The sequence below is a fragment of the Anolis carolinensis genome, chromosome 3 (genome assembly GCF_035594765.1).
Source record: "Anolis carolinensis isolate JA03-04 chromosome 3, rAnoCar3.1.pri, whole genome shotgun sequence".
In the NCBI taxonomy this organism is placed as follows: Eukaryota; Metazoa; Chordata; class Lepidosauria; order Squamata; family Dactyloidae; genus Anolis; species Anolis carolinensis.
The window spans coordinates 22376629-22393846 of NC_085843.1; the positions used below are offsets into that span (position 1 = coordinate 22376629).

The 17218-nt window shown below is 38.6% G+C and overlaps 1 protein-coding gene across 1 annotated transcript in view; it reads right to left on the reverse strand.

The window, feature by feature from the left end:
* Window positions 1-17218, reverse strand: part of trpc6 (transient receptor potential cation channel subfamily C member 6) — a 91325-nt gene that overhangs the window by 12310 nt on the left and 61797 nt on the right. The window contains exons 5-7 of the mRNA XM_008108066.3: window positions 16803-17019; window positions 9107-9340; window positions 7281-7545 (exon numbers count right to left, since the gene is read on the reverse strand). Of these exons, the coding sequence (XP_008106273.1) occupies window positions 7281-7545; window positions 9107-9340; window positions 16803-17019 (716 nt within the window). The remainder of the gene's footprint in view (window positions 1-7280; window positions 7546-9106; window positions 9341-16802; window positions 17020-17218) is intronic.

The following is a 17218-nucleotide window of genomic DNA, read 5'->3' on the forward strand; positions in this document are numbered from 1 at the left end:
ATTAAAACTGATCTTTAACTGGCTAATCTTCTTCACCTGCATATGCTCAAATCCTCTCACCTTTCTGCCCCCTCTACCTTTCATCTTGGATTGAATGAGTGGGAACGGCTAGCATCTGTTTGACTACTCTCAATAGATTTTGAGCCTTTCTGAAATTTGAATTGAATGATACCTGTTCCCATATCTGCCCAAAACAATCTGCCATGTTCTGTACTTACTTGATTTTAACTGAGATATGACCCCCCCCCCCAAAAAGAAAAAAGACAAACACGTAATGAATCTTACATGTCTGCAAGTACTATTTGTTGTGGTAATCTCTGAGCGGTTAGACTCAATTTAACCCTCTCTGGGGGAGATTCCACCAAAATCAGCAGAGTAGCAAAAACAAAGCTTTCAAATGCAACAGTTACTTACACTGGTGAGCAAGAGAAGCCTTTTTAGGATTGCAATGGACTGCAGAGTCTCAATAAAAGTTCAAAAAGTATTTATTCAGGTAAAAGGAACTCCATTGTAGATAGAAAGCCTTGGGAGCTGTCTAGATTACTATAGACTGGATTCTAAGGAAAAATAAGTAAGGAAAAGTAACAAACATCTACATAGTTACATCTTGCCAGGAGAGATGGCAAGATGCTGCTTGTTAGTTTGAAGAACAAAGGGAGAAGAGAGAGAACCAAAATGGTTCCAACCTCATGGTCCAGTTTATTGGGGCCATAAAAGACACTCTGACCAATTGGAAGTTAGTGTCCCTAAAGATTCACATTTCTACCAACTTCAAAGTAAGGGACGTGACGTAAACAGGATAGAGTGAAACACAGTAAAGCCTGTCTAGGCATGCTTTGGAAACAGGGAAAGGATTCCCTCAATCTAACTCTATCATCTATCTAACTACATTTGGACTTGAGTAGTCCAGGATGATTTCCCAACAATCCCCTTCTTCAGCCTGGGCTGCTCATGTCCATCAGGTTCAACATCTTCTTCAACTTATCATGAGCATGTCTAGGCAGGGGTTTTGTCAGAATGTCGGCAATCATGTCTTCAGATCTGCAAAACTCCAACCTCATAAATCCTTCTTCGTGTGCATTCTTCACGATGTGGTATCTTGTGTCAATGTGCTTGAGCAATGCACTGATCTTCTCTGTTTGAGTATACTTCAGACAACCTTGATTGTCCTCAAAAACTTGTATTGGTGTTGGTTCTTCGATTCCAAAATCAAATAACATCATATGTAGCCATTTCAATTGTTTGCACGCTTCTGATGCGGAAACATATTCTGCTTCTGTTGAAGATGAAGCTACTACTTTTTGTTTCTGTGTTGTCCAGTCTATCAGTGCATCTCCGTAGAAGAATAGATAGCCGCTGGTAGACTTGCGATCTGTAATATCATTGGCCCAGTCAGCATCCACATACCCTGTCAGTGTAGGGTTGCTGGTGGCTTGTAGTCTCAATTTGAAGTTCAGTGTGCCTTTTAGGTATCTAGCAGCTCTTTTGATTGCAATTAAGTCATATTTGGTTGGTTTACTAGTCTTCCTGCATAGTATCCCAACCGCTGCTGAAATATCTGGTCTTGTGATTCGAGAGATGTACAACATTTTCCCAATTGCCTCTCGATACAAGGTGTTGTCACTCAATGGTTCACTTTCTGAAGTGTTTTTCCAATAGTTCACTTCCATGGGTGTAGTCACTGTATTTGCTTCTAAGAGTCCAAGATGTTTTAGCAAGTCAATAATCTTTTGTCTCTGATTCAGGAGAAAGCTCCCATCTTCTTCTCTTTCAACCTGTATTCCCAAATAATGACTCAAATTGCCAAGTTGTTTGATTTCAACGGTACGGCTCAAATGTTGTACAAGATCATCAAAGTCAGATTTCTGTTGAAAGCAACACACTATGTCATCTACATAGGCTAGAACATATGTCCATCTGTTGTTTTTGAATCTAGAATAAAGGCAAGGATCAGCTTTCCCTTGTGCAAACCCCTTCTCAATTAACATTTGATTTAATTTCTGATTCCAGCATTTTGCTGCTTGTTTTAAACCATAGAGAGATCGTTGCAATTTGCATACATATCCTTTGTGTGCCTTGTCTTCAAATCCAGGTGGTTGTTGCATAAATATCTCTTCTTCTAATTCGCCATGAAGAAAAGCTGTAGCAACGTCAAGGTGTTCAACATTCATTTTTCTAGAGGCTGCAATTGCAAGCAATGTCCTCAAGGTGGTGTGTTTTACAACAGGTGCAAAAACTTCATCATAATCCTCTCCATATTGTTGTGAGTAGCCCTTAGCTACAAGTCTGGCTTTGTATCGCTGTATCTGTCCATTTTCATCACGTTTCAGTTTGAAAATCCATTTACAGCCAACTACATTCCTATTTTCTGGTGGTGGTACAAGTGTCCATGTCTTGTTTTTATGTAATGACTCTATTTCATCTGATGCAGCAGTAAGCCATTTTTCTTTTTCATCCTCTGGAAACTTCAGCATCTGATTCCAGGATGATGGTTCCTGTAGTTCAGCTTCATTGGTAAGATAAGCAAATCTCTGGGGAGGGACCCCACGATTTGTCCTTTGAGATCTGCGTGGTAATTGCTCATTTTGTCCATCAGGTGTCTCTGCACTTTCATCTGGTCCTTGAGGGTGCCATTGATGTTCCTCTGCCATGCCACTATGTGGGTCAATCCTTTCATCGGGTCCTTCGACCTCAGATGTCAGGGTCTCTCCACTGGGTGGCGTTGGCTCATTTCTTTGATCAGCCCTTCTGACCAGCGATGGCAGGACTTTTCCAGCAGATGGCGCAATTGGCTCATTTCCACTCTGCAGACCGCATGTTAAGTCATCAGAGTCATTTCTTAACAAAGGCTCATCAACAGGAGGCTGTAAATTTCTTCCAACTCTTTCATCTATGTAAACCGTCTTTCCTACAAAAATTATATTCTTTTCTGGATCATAAAGTCGGTAAGATTTATGTTCATCAGAATAACCAACCAGTAGGCATTCTTTAGAGCTGCAATCAAACTTCCCACTTCGCTTTTCTCTTGGGATGTACACATAGGCTTTGGATCCAAACACACGCAAATGCTTTACACTTGGAGAATGACCAAACCACAATTCATATGGGGTTACATGACTTTTTGCATTGGGCATTCTATTTTGCAAATAACAAGCAGTATTAATGGCCTCAGCCCAGAATTTACGCTGAATTCCTGCATGATAAATCATGGATTTTGCCATTATAATCAAACTTCTATTCTTTCTTTCTGCAATGCCATTCTGATGTGGAAAATAGGGAAGAGAATATTGGCGTCTAATCCCATATTTCCTCAATAGATCATCCACTGCTTTATTGCAAAATTCTCCTCCATTGTCTGTCCTCAGAGTTTCTGGCATCCTTTGAAATTGATTCTCAACCATGGCCAAATATTCCTTTAATTTGTTAAATAATTCATTTTTGTGCTTCATGAAATAGACTTTGGTATATCCAGAAAATGAATCTTTGAAAACCACAAAGTACAAAGACCCCCCCAATGATGTAGACATGGGGCCACATACATCACTGGATATGACCTGCAGAGGGCGTTGCGCTTCAAACTCTTTGTCTTTTGGAACATTTGGAGCACATGCCTTGGCCTTTATACAAGTTTCACATATCTCCTTACAACATGAATTTACTTCCATATCTCTACATACTTCTTTTGCATTCCAGACATATTTCTCATTTGCATGACCAAATCTTTCATGCCATAAACGAGCACAATTTCGTTTCTCACATTCTGGTAAGGTTAATCCTGAAAACTTTGGCTCAAACATAACTTTGAATATCCCATGATATTCCTCAGCCTTTAAAACAAGTTTTCCATCTTTCAGCACTTTACATAGTCCATTCTCAAAAACAATTTTACATCCATGACGCATCAGCTTTGCCACAGAAATCAAATTAGTTCCAATGTCTTTACTGTAGTAAACATTGCTGAGAGTTAGATTGATCCCAGAGTCTGCACATGCAAGATTCACTTTGCCTAGCCCTGTACAATTAACTTTTTGACATCCAATTCCTTTCACAGTAGATTTTTCTTTCTCGATTTCAATAAAATAATCCAAATGACAAAAATAATGGTCCGTCGCTCCAGAATCTAATAAGATATCTTTTTCATTAACAAGCTTATTGGTCACATGTAATGCAAGACTTCCAAAGAAATCATTAATTCCTTCTGACTCAGCTGTGTCACTTGGTAACACCAAATTTGCATGCTTTGCAGAGGTGTGCTGACCTAATCTCTCATTTGCATTTTCACTGGCAAAGGACTGGCTTTGTCTTCTGACCTGGGTATTGAAAACCCTAGGCTTTGATCCTTGACTCCTGCTGTGAGAAGCTGTAGAACTAGTTTGATTGTTTTTAGCAAACCAGCAGTCCCTTTGCAAATGTCCTGCCTTTTGGCAGAGATTACAAATCACTTTATTCTTGAGTTTAAATTTGTGCCCAGCTTTCAGAGCCATGCTTTTTGACTGAGATTCAGATTGCATATTATTTTTGGAATCAGATCCATTTCTTTCGAGATATTCCGATTTCAACTCAGCCGTGATAGATTTAAGAGTAAGCTCTTCACTTTCAAGTCTGTGTGTATTACGTAAAATTGTAATAATACTTTTGTAAGATGGATGGATCCCACACGCAACTAATCCTATGCACATTCTCTCAGTAATTGGTTCTCCGCTAGATCTCAATTGATCAACTAGAGATCTTATCTGTTGCAGGTAATCATTCAAATCATCTTCTGAATGCATTTTTGAATTAAAGAGTCTTTTATATGCCAATATAATATCTGCCTCCGACCCTTTACTGTAATTAGTCTGCAAATAGTCCATCATCTCTTTTGCATTAGAAGCATCTCTTACAAATTGAAAAACTCTCTCTGATAGGGAATTTATTATTATGCATCTCACCAAACGATCATCTTCCCGCCACGTCTGGATAGCCTCCTCCCCGGCTCCTTCTGGTGGCCCGCCTTCTTGCAGCACTTTTAGTTGTGCTGGTTTGAGCATGGTTTCCAGTCTTCTTTTCCAGTTCAGGTAGTTCTCTCCATTATCCTGCAGCTTGGGTAGGCTCCAAGAGGTTTCTTTGTTTTGCTCCATCCTTTCAATTTCCAAAAAAAGATTAAAAATCTCCAAAAAATCAAAATATTTGGAATAATCCAGAAAAATCAAAAAATTAAAAATCTTGAAATTAAGTCTCAAATCTTTTGAGAACTTTCCTCTGCTCCTTATTTCAATTCAATCCTTTTAAAAAAAAAACAGGCTATTTCCCTTTTGCGCAGCGGAAGCGTGCTGGGCCCGTAAACCCTTTGTTGTGGTAATCTCTGAGCGGTTAGACTCAATTTAACCCTCTCTGGGGGAGATTCCACCAAAATCAGCAGAGTAGCAAAAACAAAGCTTTCAAATGCAACAGTTACTTACACTGGTGAGCAAGAGAAGCCTTTTTAGGATTGCAATGGACTGCAGAGTCTCAATAAAAGTTCAAAAAGTATTTATTCAGGTAAAAGGAACTCCATTGTAGATAGAAAGCCTTGGGAGCTGTCTAGATTACTATAGACTGGATTCTAAGGAAAAATAAGTAAGGAAAAGTAACAAACATCTACATAGTTACATCTTGCCAGGAGAGATGGCAAGATGCTGCTTGTTAGTTTGAAGAACAAAGGGAGAAGAGAGAGAACCAAAATGGTTCCAACCTCATGGTCCAGTTTATTGGGGCCATAAAAGACACTCTGACCAATTGGAAGTTAGTGTCCCTAAAGATTCACATTTCTACCAACTTCAAAGTAAGGGACGTGACGTAAACAGGATAGAGTGAAACACAGTAAAGCCTGTCTAGGCATGCTTTGGAAACAGGGAAAGGATTCCCTCAATCTAACTCTATCATCTATCTAACTACATTTGGACTTGAGTAGTCCAGGATGATTTCCCAACACTATTGAAATGTTATTCCTTTACAAGAGTGTCTACAAATCTAGAACCAAGCGTTCGAGATGGGTGGGAAGAGAAAGCATGTTCTCACTCTAATCACTTGATCCAGCACACATATGAACATGCAAAATCACTAGTTTCAAGCAAATCAGTAAAAGGTCGATTGGTCTATAAGAGTGCAATGGAAATGTAATTCTACACATTTGAGTACAGACATGCATCCTTACATATGCCAATAGAAAACTCAGTTCTCCAAATAAGTTATTATACAGACCAAACAGCACCATCCATACACATAAGGGGGAAATCAGGAGGCAACAAGATTTGCAGGGAGACAAACTATGCATTTTTTTAAACCTACTAAGAAAGGCTGTCCAATTAAAATAGGACATGCATAGTAAAAACAGAATGTTAGTTTAGATATTAAACCCTGAAAAAGAGCACTGCATTGTGCAACTTTTCATTGCAGGCCTCTCTATTGTTAATTCTAATACAGTAAATGACACACACACACACATTAGGCAGTCATAACACACAAATTGCCTTTGTGATAATATATCTAAATAAGAGATATACTGTTAACCCTTCATATTCACTGAGATTAGGGAGACAGGACACCACTGAAAGTGAAAAACTGCAAATAAACAAGTTTTTTTTTAACCTCCCTAGGAATCCATTGTCCCTTCACCATGACTCTATGGTCAGCTTCCACAAGAAGTTGGCCATAGAATCATACTAGACCTAGAGATTACTAGAGAGAACATTTTAATCAAATTGTAAATAATCAAGTTCACAAAAGTCAAATGCACAAATGTGGAGTGCCAACTCTAAACCTTTACATTTTTACAAACTAAAAATATAAATATTGCCACCCAAGGTGCTTAGACATCCCTGTTTTGTTGTGGCAGTTTATCATAGCTGTTTTCATGCAATGGTAGCTCTATGTTCTGTACCAAATTTGGTAGTCCAATTGGTATTTTGGCTTTCAGAGAGTCCTCCTACCCTGACTACATAATTATGGGTAATGGGAAATCTAATGAAAACCATTAATCGCTGTTGAGCCCATTCATGTAGAAGTCTTCCTAGAATTTTTGAAGTTTTTCTAGAATCACTTCACATGAAATTGCTTGGTATTTTGCTGCATCACTACTACTAGCAATTAGGAAATACTGCCCTATTGAGAAATCAATTCTAGATTATTGCTAGATAAATGATGGGATTTGATACTTACATTCTGCTCATAGTAAATCAATTGTACAAGAGCTATTAGGCATAATCCAACTGAGTTGCCTTCCAATAAATCATCTATACATTTCAGCAACATTAACTTACGTAGTGAATGCTTCATTTTGTTTTGCTCCCAGGTAGTAAGAGTATAGATTAAACATTCCTATCATGAAGGCCACAAAAACCATGATAAAAATGACCATGAACTTGAATATGTCTTTCACAGTTCTACCAAGTGATATCTGCAGTGGTCCAAAGCTTTCATTGGCTGGCAGAATATATGCGATTCTTGAGAAACTTAAAACCACAGCTATTGCATATAGGCCTTCAGATATTATTTGAGGGTCTGATGGATCCCAGTCTATTCTTGCTGAAAAGGGGAAAAGAAGAAAAGAAGCACAAAAGTCTTTGTTTTAATATTTCTGAAATACAGGTCCCATATTTCCCTGGCCTTACCCTCCAGATGTCCCAATTTTGCAGTGACAGTCCCAGTTACCTCTCTGATGTCCCTTTTTTTTTACTATTAAATTGTGTTTCTGTCTTCCACGTTCTCCCCTTGCCCTCATTTTTCCTGCAACTTTAATTTAATATGCAAAAGTAATCATGTAATTCAGCAGGAGGGGGGTGAATTCTTGCCCTTCACAGTACACTTAGGCAAAAGCAAACAGCTGCAGCCTCTCTTAGCTTGTATGTACTTCCTCATTGATATCTTTTGCAATCTGATGTGATTTGGTCATATGTGTGCTGGTTTTCACTTGTGAAATGTTGGAGGGTATGCTACAATCAACTGGAAACGTTTTTCTATCTCCTCACTGTCACAACCTCTTTCCATTCGTCTGATGTTAAAGGACATCCATAGTACAGAAAACGTCCATGCTTGCTGAGAGGTTCTAGGAGCTGTCAACGCAAAAAAAATTCCATGTGTGGGCCCAGGAGGATGTGTCCACATTGGTTTTTTTTTTATGGAACAATGGGGATATAACACTGCAGTAAGTTTATTCTTCAAGAGAGAAATGAATAATTTTAGGAATTTTCTTCCCACTGTGGGAAAATCTTCAAAAACCATTTCATTTTCAAAACTATTCACAATTCATCTACAAAATTCACTCTTCGCTGTTTTATACAGAAAACAGCTTTGCATACCCTTTTTCGAGGGAACCTGCCCCATTGCGCACTACCTTTGGCATCAATGGCCAAGCAGCCAGATCTTTCCAACATTCCCAAGCCCACAGCAGCCAGATGTATTTTCGCTTCCCTGCCATCTGTTTTTTTACAGAAGCTTTTTTATAAATCAAATCACAGGGCCTAAGCAAATGGTCAATTCATGGTTGGAGGGCCAAGACTATAGTTTGAAAAACATGAACAAATTCTATGTACACTGCACATATCTTATTTGTGTACAAAGAAACATGAAAGAGCAATGCAATATTTAAAATGAAAAATAGTTTTAACCAACATTAACTTACCAGTATTTCAATGGGACATGTGAGCTTTTGGCTGGTGAGATAGTCAAGTTAATTAGAACTGTTGCTGTTGTGTGCCTTCATGTCATTTCAGCCTTAAGGTGACCCTAATTCTAAAGTTGGGGGCTAAGTAAATGACCTTGGGGGGCCGCATCTAAACCTTAGTTTGGAAACCCCTGGCCTAGGTCTTCCTCAGTAGTGGAGCAATAGTTCCTTGTGAAAAACTGCAGGAACTGGATGTGTAACTAGTCCCCTTTCCTCAAGGGTAGAAGTGAAGGTTTTTGATATCTTTCAGATATAGAATGTATGGCATGGGGATACTCAATCTGTATATAAACAACCAACAATCCATATGGAAAACAAATCAGGAAAACAAATCCATCTTGGGTTTCATTTATATAAACTAACCTGTTAAAACTAACTAAGTCTGAATAGTTCTTAGCTCTAGAAACCAAAGTATAGACTCACCCAAAGTGTAGTACTTTATATTTGGCTGTAATGTTGCAGTTGATAAGCTCTTCAAGTCCTTATCAGCATCAACAATGTTCTGGGCTCTGGAAGCATGCCAAAATGCCATAAACCTTGCAATGAAGGAAGCTACAAAAATAGCTAGCATACCGAAATCTAGCATATTCCACAATTCAAACAGGTATTCCTTGGGGCCTTGAGACCAAATTTCTTTACATTCAGACCATATCATACCTAAAGTAAGGAAGCAGAGATCACACATGACAGCAATTTCAATTTCAAATCCTTTTGTTAGGTAAAGTGATAGTGCTTGGAGAAGGTTTACCAAATTTCAACCTGGGTATCTATACTGTGGCTTTAAAATTCCCCTTATAAAGGACCACACATGACTTCTTTCACTCTAATTATTTTCCTGGTCCTTTTGTTCTTTTCTTACATTCACATACTGGCAAGAGAAACCACAACTAACTGTTTTTCCAGGGACCCTAAAAGCAGCTCCAGATGAAGCTGAGTCTGCGCAGACTCTGACACTCTCAAAAGAGACAATTTCTGTCACAGGATACATAAGATAGTGCTTTCTCAGAGTCCATCTACATAGTAGATTTAATGCAATTTAATACCACATTAACTGTCATGGCTCTATGTATGGAATCCTGGGAATTGTCATTTTACAAAGTCTAGCTTTCTCTGTTAAATAGTGCTGGTGCCTCACCAAATTACAAGTCCCATGATTCCATAACATTGAACCATGGCAGTGAAAAGGTTGTCAAACTGCATGAATTCTGCAGGGCACATGCACCTCTCTAGGTTTGGAAACTCCTTCCCTAGAAGGAAGTTAGAATGAGCCTTGCTATCCTACTGGTACTTGACGATTTTTAAAAAAAATCTAATAAGCTTTTAGGACCAAATATTTTAAATAAAAAGTCTAATAAATGGGTGCTATATTGTTTTGAATTGTTCCATTTTAACCAATTGTTATTATTTATTATTACTTATTTCAGACATTTTTACTCCGCCTTTCTCCAATGGACCCAAGGATCTGGTTTTAATTACAACATAATTAAAACCAGATCCCATCATCAACCATATAAATAAGATGCAAAAGTAACATCGACCATATATAAATAAGAAAAGCCTTAACACAGTAGAACTATCAAAATGGTAAAACTGGGATTAATAGAATGCCTCTAAAATTCCCAGATAACCATAATAGCAGGCGTCAATAAAATCAATTAAAATCTTTGATAAACAGGAAGGTCTTCACTCCTTCACATCCATTTAAAATGTATGTTTTATATTTTTGATACTGTTAATACATAGCTTAATTCTACAGACAGCCCTCCACATATTCTGGGTTAAATTTAGGGATTCGATTAATATGGTCTCTTTAAGAACCTCTAGCTCTATTGTATAACTCTGTGGTCAACTTGGAGGTTGACCATCAAGCTGTGTTGCAAGACCTAGAAATTCCTAGAAGGAGCACTCAACCCTATGCTCAAACCAATAGAACAGTGGTTCTCAACCTGTGGGTCCCCAGATATTTTGGCCTTCAACTGCCAAAAATGCTAACAGCTGCTAAACTGGCTGGAATTTCTGGGAGTTGTAGGCCAAAACACCTGGGGAACTACAGGTTGAAAACCACTGCCATAGAAGTTGACCACAGAGTCACCCTAAACAACACAGAGATTTCCAGAGAGGTATTCCCTCCGGTAAAAAATTGTGGTTTTTATTTGTGATTCTTCCAGTTTTGTGGGAGTCCTACAGCCCTAAACCCAGAAAATACTGGATGATTAATCGTTTTATTGATTGTCAACATTTTGCATCTGTTTAACTATATTACAATCTCTTTATTTTGTTGCCTTGAGTTCCAATCTAACAGAATGGGGAGGAGGAAGAGGATAACAATAGTGGAAATGATGTGTTCCAGAATGCTTGAATGCTTGCATTTTCCTTTACTTTAGTGTCTGTTCCCAGCACTTTATTATATCTGGACCTTAATAATTACAAACCAGTCTCTATCCTCCCTTTTTTGGGCAAGGTGATTGAGAAGGCAGTTGCCCTCCTACTCCAGACAATCTTGGATGACATACACTTCCTTGACCCATTTCAAACCGACTTCAGAGCAGGATATAGAGTTGAAACTGCTATGGTTGCTTTAGTGGATGATCTCCATCTTAACACAATGGGAGTGGGGTGCCCCTATTAGTGCTTCTAGACCTTTTAGTGTCTTTTGATACCATCAGCCATGGTATCTTTCTGGAAAGTCTGGAGGGACTGGGAATCAGAAGCATTGTGTTGCAGTGGTTCCGGTTGCACCTCTCAGGCAGGTTGCAGATGGTCATGCTTGGGAATAGTTGCTCCTCAAAAAAGCAGCTGTTATATGGCATCTCACAAAGTGTCATTCTATCTCCAAATGCCTTTTAATATTTACATGAAACCACTGGGAGAGATATCTGGAGGCATGGTGTGGGGTGTTATCAGTATGTTGACAATAACCAAATATATTTCAAAAGCAGCCCTAGCTAAGTTTTTTTTTTATAGCCACCTAGTTTTTATGAAGAATTAATCCTGGGTGGTTGGGAAGGAGAGTTGGAGAGATACATGAAAGTGTACTTGCAGTATTGTCTGCAGCAAGCAATGAAATAAATAACACCTGAAGTGGGAAACAGCTGGAAGTCTACTCTAACTGATCCTACTGTATCTATCTGTATTTTTCTACAATAGATAAATAGCTGCCTGCAAAATCCCTTGCTCAGCATGCATGAACAGCAGAACTGAGAAAAAAGTAGAGAACAGATCCACCTATAATGAATAATAATAAAACTTTATTTTTAACTCACCCTCGCTCCCCAAGGGGGCTCACCTACCTCACCAGCTATCCACAATATGTTTTCAAAAAGCCTAGATCCACTAATTGGGCAGCCACTAGCTACAACCGGAGGTACGGAAGGCAGCCAACAAAAGGATGAGGAGGAACAGAAGAGAGAGAAACTACAGATGTCTTGCCTTCTGCTGTACTATATGTGTGCATATGTGCTTCAGGCCACCTATTGATTTACAACAACTCCCTTGAGTCTGGGTTGCTGTAAGTTTTCTGGGCTGTATGGCCATGTTCCAGAAGCATTATCTTCTAATGTTTTGCCCACATCTATGGCAGACATCCTCAGAGGTTGTGAGGTCTGTTAGAAACTAGACAAGTGAGGTTTATATATCTGTGGAATGTCCACGGTGGAAGAAAGAACTTTTGTCTGTTTGAGGCAAGTGTGAATGTTGCAGTTGGTCACCTTGATTAGCATTGAATAGCCTTGCAGCTTCAAAGCCTGGCTGCCTCCTACCTGGGGGAATTCTTTGTTGGGAGGTGTTAGCTGGCCCTAATTGTTTCTTGTTTGGAATTCCCCTTTTTCTGATCGTTGTTTTTTATTTACTGTCCTGATTTTAGAGGGTTTTTTTAATATTGGTAGCCAGATTTTGTTCATTTTCATGGTTTTCACGGTTTCCTCCTTTCTGTTGAAATTGTCCACATGCTTGTGGATTTCAATGGCTTCTCTGTGTAGTCTGACATGGTGGTTGTTAAGTCTCATAGGGTTTTCGTAGGCAAGGAATAGGCAAGCTTCTTTCTTTGATATACATCGAAACCTCCAGCAGCGTGCAGAAAGAATGAGGAAGTACTTGATCAAGAACTCGATGTCTAAATGTTGTATTGTCTAATGGTCTTGAATGTTTGCCATGTATATGTGCATTGTGATCCACCCTGAGTCCCCTTCAGGGTGAGAAGAGCGGAATATAAATACTGTAAATAAATAAATACAGCCCACAGCACCTGATATTCATTGGAAGTACCCTATCCAAATATTAAACCAAGGCTGACCCTGCTGATTCCAAGATGAGATGAGATCTAGTGCCTTTTGAGTAAATGTTAAATTTACAGCAAAGAGTTTTAATTCTGTTCATTCATTTCTGATGAATTAATGTGTGCCATAACAAACTTTTATCTTTGTTATTGTTTCATATTGTTTATAATTGATGGTATTTTAGAGTATTGGCTCATTTCTTTCCATTTCATGCTGATCTTGTTTCACTTAACTTTTTTCACATTTTGTGCTAGGTTTCTACAATATAGCATTTAATTAACTGGAAAGCTGTCTCTTGTCAAGTCAACTTGCTCTGATCTTGCATATTAGTACCCTCCAGTGCTCTGAAACAATATTTTAATGTGCTCATTAGTGTTGTGTTATTTATCTTGCCTGTAACAGGCAGCTTTTGGTTTTTTATTTTAAAACATCAGCGAAAAAGTTATCTAATTCTTATTTAAATAATGCAGTTTGAAATGACATAACTTTGATTTCATTTGATGTGGTTGTTTTATCTACATCTCTTAGATCAATGGTTCTCAACCTTCCTAATGCCGCGACCCCTTACAGTTCCTCATGTTGTGGTGATCCCCAACCATAAAATTATTTCCGTTGCTACTTCGTAACTGCAATTTTGCTACTGTTATGAATCATAATGTAAATATATGATATGCAGGATGTATTTACATTCACTGGACCAAATTTGGCATGAATACCCAATACATCCAAATTTGTGTGGGGTTTTTTGGAGGGGACAGATCCAACATGATGGTAATTGTAGTTCTCCCTGCAGTCAGAGAACCCTGTGACCCACACCGATGATGGATCTGAACCAAACTGGGCACAAAGACCCAGCCCTCCCCTTGGCTGAGAGGCCAGAGGAGAGACCGGCCAATCACAGCAGGAAGAGGGCTTTTGGTGGAAGGATTCACTGTCTGTTTCCAAAAAGAAAGCAAAGGACAGGCAGAGAGATCTTCAACCTTCTCTGCCAAAGGGGTTACTAAGACTTATCAGAAATATTTGTTTTCCGATGGTCTTTGGTGAACCCTCTGGCACCCCTTTGTGACCTCCCCCAAGGGGTCCCGACCCCCAGGTTGAGAAACGCTGTCTTAGATGCGTTCATAACAATACACTGTTTATTTTATTTTATTTTGTATATGCCTAAGGTGAAAAGAAAGGACATGTATAGCCTTTCAGAGTAATACATGTACACTTTGACACTTGAATTCTTTTTCCCCCTAGGCTTCTGAAATATAGATTACAAATAAATGAATAACAACATGCCACTGGAAAGGTATAGGATGTTTTACAATGTCAAATGTTAAATGTGGGCTGGATTGAGCATCCAGTATTCAGGTTAGTGGTGGCTGGTTGGGAAATCAGGTTAATTGGTATAAATGTAGATTTTTCAGATGAGGAGGTATTTATTGGTATATCATCTGGTATAATTAGAGCATTCTGAACAAAGTCCTGCTTGGGTGCTTTAACACATAACGGTGGCTTCTTTTACGCTGTAGAATCAACACAGTTTTACACTCCCAGAGCTCAATGCTATGGAATTGTGGGATCTGTAGTTTGGCGAGGCACCTGCACTCTTTGACAGAGAAGGATAAAGACTTTATAAAATTACAAATGCCATGATTCGATAGCATTGATTCATAACAGTTAAAGTGGTGTCAAACTATATTCTACAGGGTAGATAGATACACCTATGGGAAAACATCAAGATCAGTAATAAGGAACTGTATAGGTCAAATAAAGAAATAGGATGGGGAATACCAAAGCTACAAGAATACTACGAAGCATTTCAACTGAAAGCAATGTTGGAGTTGGTAGAGGAGAAGCAAGAGGAATGGGTAAGAATAGAGAATGAAGTAAATAAAAGTCAAGGAGACTATTGAACCTTTGCAAAGAATTTAGAAGCGGGAATAGAAAAAACAATATGCCCAAGGAAAATAGCATTAAAAATATGGGGGAAATGGAAAGAGAAATTGATGCCATATTTATCAAAGGAAGCCCTGATAGGTAGATTAAGAAATAATGTGGGCAAGAGCATCATAAAAAATTGAAACAGATGGGACATAGTAAAATTAAAGATTTATATAATGAAAATAAAGAATTAATGGAATGGAAACAATTGGAAAGATTAGGAGGCAGGATAAATTGGTTAACACTAAGAGAAATTTCAGAATAAATCAAAAAGGAAGAAAGTAATGAGAGAGAAATATGATAGACAATATATTTTTGGTGGTAAAAAAAGGATTAAATGAAATATATGGAAGAATAACAGAAAATAAGGAAACTATGTACAGAACAATGGAAAACAACTGGGAAAAGGAAGGGGGCCTAGCAAGAGAAAAGATAGAAAAGATAATCAAGGGTTTAAATAAAATAAAAATATAAAGAATTAGAACTGAAAATAATTATGGAATGGTATAGAACACCAATTCAGCTGGCACAAATCCCAAATGTTGGCATTGTGGGAGTCGGGAAGCATAGTACTCACATCTATGGTGGGAGTGTGAAGAGATACAAAAATTCTGGAACCAAATCCTAAACCCGGTTGAATGACATACTAAAACAAAATTTGATATAAATATGCAAATTTTGTTAATAGGGATATATGGTGATAGAAGAATTAAGGACCAAGACCAAGAATTAATGATGATAATGTTAGAGCAAGAACACACAGTAATAGCGAGGGGGTGGAAAGATAAAAAGAAATGGACACTTGAAAAATGGTATGAATATATGTGGGATCAAATACAACTGGATATTACGGACATTATAAGAAGCAAAAATACATGGTCAGACAAAGAGAAGAAAATTAAAGAAATGTGGACAGATAGCTACAGACTGTTAAACCAGATGATGAAAGCTGGAAAAAAAATGGATAGAATGAAAAGAAGGCTCATGTAACGAGAAAAAAGGATTAAGTTGTCAACAAGGAGGGGTGCATGTGGGGAGGGAGATGGGAATGGAAAAGGAAAAAGTATGGTAACTATGGTTATGCATATAAAATAATTATAATAAAAAATAAAAAGATAGATACACCCAATGGAAATGGCAGAACACTACCCAGTGGTTCTCAACCTGGGGTCCCCAGATGTTTTTAGCCTACAACTCCCAAAAATCCTAGGCAGTTTACCAGCTGTTAGGATTTCTGGGAGTTGAAGGCCAAAAACATATTGGGCCCCAGGTTGAGAACCACTGGGGTAGACTGATTTTGTAGGCCCAGATATACAGAAATGAATATGAATCATAGAATCATAGAATAGTAGAGTTGGAAGAAACCTCATGGGCCATCCAGTCCAACCCCCTGCCAAGAAGCAGGAAATCGCATTCACAACACCCCCCGACAGATGGCCATGCAGCCTCTGCTTAAAAGCCTCCAAAGAAGGAGCCTCCACCACAGCCCGGGGGAGAGAGTTCCACTGCCGAACAGCCCTCACAGTGAGGAAGTTCTTCCTGATGTTCAAGTGGAATCTCCTTTCCTGTAGTTTGAAGCCATTGTTCCGTGTCCTAGTCTGCAGGGCAGCAGAAAACAAGCTTGCTCCCTCCTCCCTATGACTTCCCCTCACATATTTGTACATGGCTATCATGTCTCCTCTCAGCCTTCTCTTCTGCAGGCTAAACATGCCCAGTTCTTTAAGCCTCTCCTCATAGGGCTTGTTCTCCAGACCTTTGATCATTTTAGTTGCCCTCCTCTGGATGCTGAAAATATGATTGAAAAGCAAGATCTTTCACTGTGTACCTCTTGTGTTGTCATTGCAAGATTGCTCTATTTTTTAAAAAAATGCAATCCTTCTATAGTTGTAATACATAATTAAAGTAAAGGGTTTTACCTATTACCCAGGAGATAATAAGCAGCTCCATCCATGAGAAGCATGATGTTTTCATCCTAAACAGCTGCTTCCCACCATCTACGTTGGTTTCGTTTGGCTTCAGCTTGGTGCCGTCAAATCTGTCCGCTGCGTTCATGACCAAAAGCCCAAGAAAAATGGTGAAAGAAGCTGCATGGGCCACAAACTTCATAAAGGGTCCACGCATTATCCTACCCAACTGCAAAACAAATTAAATTTGCATCACTTTCTTGCAAGGCAAAACGTTTATGATAAAGCAGCCAGCAAAAAGAAGCAAATGACAGCTATCACACATTAACAGGAAGAGGTGAAGTGTGTAAAATAATTAGATCCTGATGTGGTTTTTAATTAACCTTTTACATTTTAATAAACCTATATATTTCCTGTGTGCCACTCAA